Raw genomic sequence first — 3,654 nt, 5'->3', positions numbered from 1 at the left:
TATCGAATAGTTAAGTTTTAAATAGGAATTTGAGAATTATTTTATAATTTTTTTTAATTTTAGTGAAATACATAGTGAGTCAGATTTTGATATTCTAGGGTCGTAAAATATCCAAAAAATTTCATCCTCTTCATCATAGTAAAAAAATTTCTACCTTATCCACTACCAATCGAGAACAAATATTTAGTTCTATAGGTATTATATTAGATGAACAATGATTAATTTTGTCTTCTAATTCTTTAGAAGTATAATCATTACTCGATGATTGGATGAAGTTATAAATTATTATGAACTATGAATCAAATTGTAATCAACTTTGACGGTTAAAATTGAATATTGACATTCTTGGAACTATTGAATTGACGATTCTGAATCATACAAGAAATCTAACTTTCATTGTCACATTACAAGTTACCACTATTCGTCATCGTCGCCGTCGCCAAAACAGTCTTCGTGGCTCATGACAGGCTCCACACTCTCAATTCTCTGCCACCCCAATAACAAACACTTTCCCAGCTTCTTTTAACTTTCCACATTTTAGTTATTGTCAAAGGGTTTGGCCTTCCTTTTGCATCTAATCAAGAATACTTTTCAATAATCTCGGCAGTGTCTCAACCAAATTAAGCTTGTTCATGTAATGTCAATGCTTGTTTCATTGAAGAAAAACTAATATTGATGTCACCAATTATTTATGTGTATTTAGAAGTTGATCTTTAAATATTTATTCTATTTGAGATAAAAAAAATCTTTTCATTAGATAATTTGGGAAATTATTTTAATTTTATCCAATTTTAAATTATGACAAAATCCCTAACAAAAGTTTTATATAGTCTAATTCTACTTTATTTATTTATTTATTTATTTATAGAAGATGAAACAAGAAGAAGCATAAAGCGAATTTTACAAAACGAAATGACGAAAACGCTTCCACTTGCTTTTATAAAGCACCGTTACGGATTAACTGGTTCGGTGATCCAAGCCCGGGCCATCATGACCGTCCATTTTGGAGAGCCGCCTTGTCCCGACTATTTATGTCCACGTGAAGGCCAAAGGGCTGGCCACCACGTGCTTCCCGTCGGACCACACGAGGCGCCCGAACACGGCGGAGCCTGACGGCTGCGACGCCGCGGAGAAGCTCACCGTGTAGCTCTTCCTCTCCCCCGTGCTCGCGAAGCACAACTCCTGCGGATACACCGCCACACTCACCTCTTCCGGGGACGATACCGTCGCCCTGTACGTCCCTGGCGTCCCCACGTTGGTCAGCGTGCGCGTGTGCTTCACCGTTGTCGTCTTCGATGAGCCGCCGCCTCCCGCGCCGCTCGGCGTCGCGAATCCCACTGAGAACGAGGGGTAGTTGAGATCGGACACCGAGTAGATCCTCTTTCTGTCGCAGGTGACGTTGTGCTGCCGGGAGACGATCTGAATCTGGTTCATCGTGTAGTTTAGGGCGCATAGGAAGTCGATGTAGTCGTCGGTGGTGATGTCGTATACGAGGCCAGGGTCGAGGGCTTTGGGTGGATCCACGTGGCCGGCCCCGAAATCGAAGGGAGTGGCCGTGAGGCCGGTGGCGAGGTCGAGGATGCTGTCGCCGTTTGGGTAAACGGAGTAGCTGGTGGTCATGAGGGCCGATTTGATGGCGCTAGGGCTCCAGTCCGAGTACACCCCCTTGAGGAGCGCTGCCAGGCCGCTGATGTGGGGGCAGGACATGGAGGTGCCGGAGATGATGTTGAACTCCGTTCGCCGCGGATCTGCCGCCTGCTCCGTCGGCCCGACCTTCCCCGTCCAGGCGGCAAGGATGTTCACCCCAGGCGCCAGGACGTCCGGCTTCAGGATGTCGGGAGTGATGGTGCTCGGCCCGCGAGAGGAGAACGCAGCCACCACCGGCGACGGCGTGATGCCAACCTTGGTTCCTCCGAACGCGATTGTGGCCGTCGGGTTCGGATCTGAGAAAAGGTAGGACTTGATGACGTCCCCGGCCCTTTGCCCGACGTCAGTGGCTGGGAGGATGTGTGCATAGGCAACGAGCTCCAACGGGTTGTAAGCGGAGTTGGCTAGGATCATACCGGCTCCTCCGGCGTCCCTCACGACGAAGCCCTTCTGGACGCTCTCACTGATACCGCCATCGCATAGGACGATTTTTCCCGAAACCTTGTCCGGGAGAAGCGTTCCCTGCATACAGAAATTTCCGTTGGTGGCGTTGGTGGCGTTCCCGGCATAAATGAAGGGGTAGGGAGAGGAAGACAGAGGCTTCCCGCTGTAGAGCGAGACGCCGGTTAAGTTCTTTCCGTTTCCGAGCACAGCGTAGGCGGGGAAGTCGCGGTCGATCGTGCCTGCTCCAACGGTGGTGATCCACGGCGCTACGTTGGAGAGGGTGGAACTAGAAGGGCCGCTATTTCCGGCTGAGCAAGACACCACAACCCCTTTAGACACGGCATTGAAGGCACCTATGGCTGTGTTGTCGTTAAAATAGTCCGTAGTGCCGCCCTGAAGGGACAGCGAAAGGACACCGCACCCGTCATCCACGGCCTTGTCCATGGCGGCGAGTATGTCGGAGCTGAAGCACCCGCCGAGCCAGCAGACCTTGTAGACGGCGATGCGCGCGCGAGTCGACATGCCGCGGGCGGTGCCGGCGGCGTACCCTAGCAGGTTAGCACCGGTGACGGCTGATCCAGCGGCGGAGGAAGAGGTGTGTGTGCCATGGCCTTGGTCGTCGCGTGGCGACCTCGACTCCTTGGACTCGTCAATCGGGCCCCTATCGGCCTCATACCCCTTGGAGAAGAACCGGGCACCGACCAGCTTTCGGTTACAGGCGAGGGCCGCCGTGAAGTCCTTCCCTTCCTCGCACTCACCCCTCCAGCTCGCGGGGACGGGGCCGAGCCCGGCGTCATCGTAGCTCCTGCGCTCGGGCCACACGCCGGTGTCCAACACCCCGATGACGACGTCGCTCTCGGTGTTGAACTGCGGTAGCAGCGCCTCAGCGCGGTCGAGGTGGAGGAACTCCGGCGTGCGGGTGGTGTGGAGCTCATAGCGAACCTCGGGGTGGACGGCGAGCACACCAGGGAGGTCCTCGAGCGCGCGCGCCTCCGCGGGGGTGAGCCGGGCGCAGAATCCGTGGGCGACGGTGTCATATGTGTAGAGTAGCTCAGCGGTGTCGGATACCGAGCGCAACGAAGCGTCGTACCAGCGACTGTGCTCTGCGAAGGCCGCCGGCATCTGGGCCTTAGCCATGTGGACTATGTAAGTCTTCTTCCTGAGCTCTGCAAGAGAAATAGAACAGACACAGAAGCAGCCGAGCAAGGAGAGGAAGAAGTAGAAGCGGAGGGGAGCCATGGCCAATAGTAGGAGAGACAATAGAATCGTGCATGGGAGGCGAAGAGATGAGGGAGCGATATATATAGACAAAGGCAAAACGGGGATTGCTCTGACTGGCACTAATCGGGGAGAAAAATAGTTTGAAACCGATTAATACGGAAGGTGGAAGACGGCCGATCCGGTTATAGACTCATTTATATATGTAATGATGCCGTATCTTAGATTGAATATTAGATTTTTAGTTATTTATTGAAGGATCAGTTGGTCCCCGTGCGGTTTGCCCTAAAAATAAATATACGCTTTTTGTTACTTTGTGATTTTAGCAAAGAAGTAAGACACAAG

The 3,654-nt window shown here is 51.6% G+C and overlaps 1 protein-coding gene across 1 annotated transcript; it reads right to left on the bottom strand.

The window, feature by feature from the left end:
• Window positions 1–862: 862 nt before the first annotated feature.
• Window positions 863–3,330, bottom strand: LOC122040061 (subtilisin-like protease SBT1.7). The gene has a single exon (XM_042599433.1). It carries the CDS (start codon window positions 3,328–3,330, stop codon window positions 1,030–1,032), a length of 2,301 nt encoding a protein of 766 aa, XP_042455367.1. The 3' UTR covers window positions 863–1,029.
• Window positions 3,331–3,654: the final 324 nt, after the last annotated feature.

This window comes from Zingiber officinale, chromosome 1B (assembly GCF_018446385.1).
Source record: "Zingiber officinale cultivar Zhangliang chromosome 1B, Zo_v1.1, whole genome shotgun sequence".
Taxonomy (NCBI): Eukaryota; Viridiplantae; Streptophyta; class Magnoliopsida; order Zingiberales; family Zingiberaceae; genus Zingiber; species Zingiber officinale.
The sequence above is the reverse complement of the archived record's forward strand: the minus strand, read 5'-3'. Positions and strand labels throughout refer to the sequence as shown.

What these genes read in the sequence shown, in the direction of transcription:
- LOC122040061 (XM_042599433.1), bottom strand. Translation starts at nt 3,330, where the DNA reads ATGGCTCCCCTCCGCTTCTACTTCTTCCTCTCCTTGCTCGGCTGCTTC.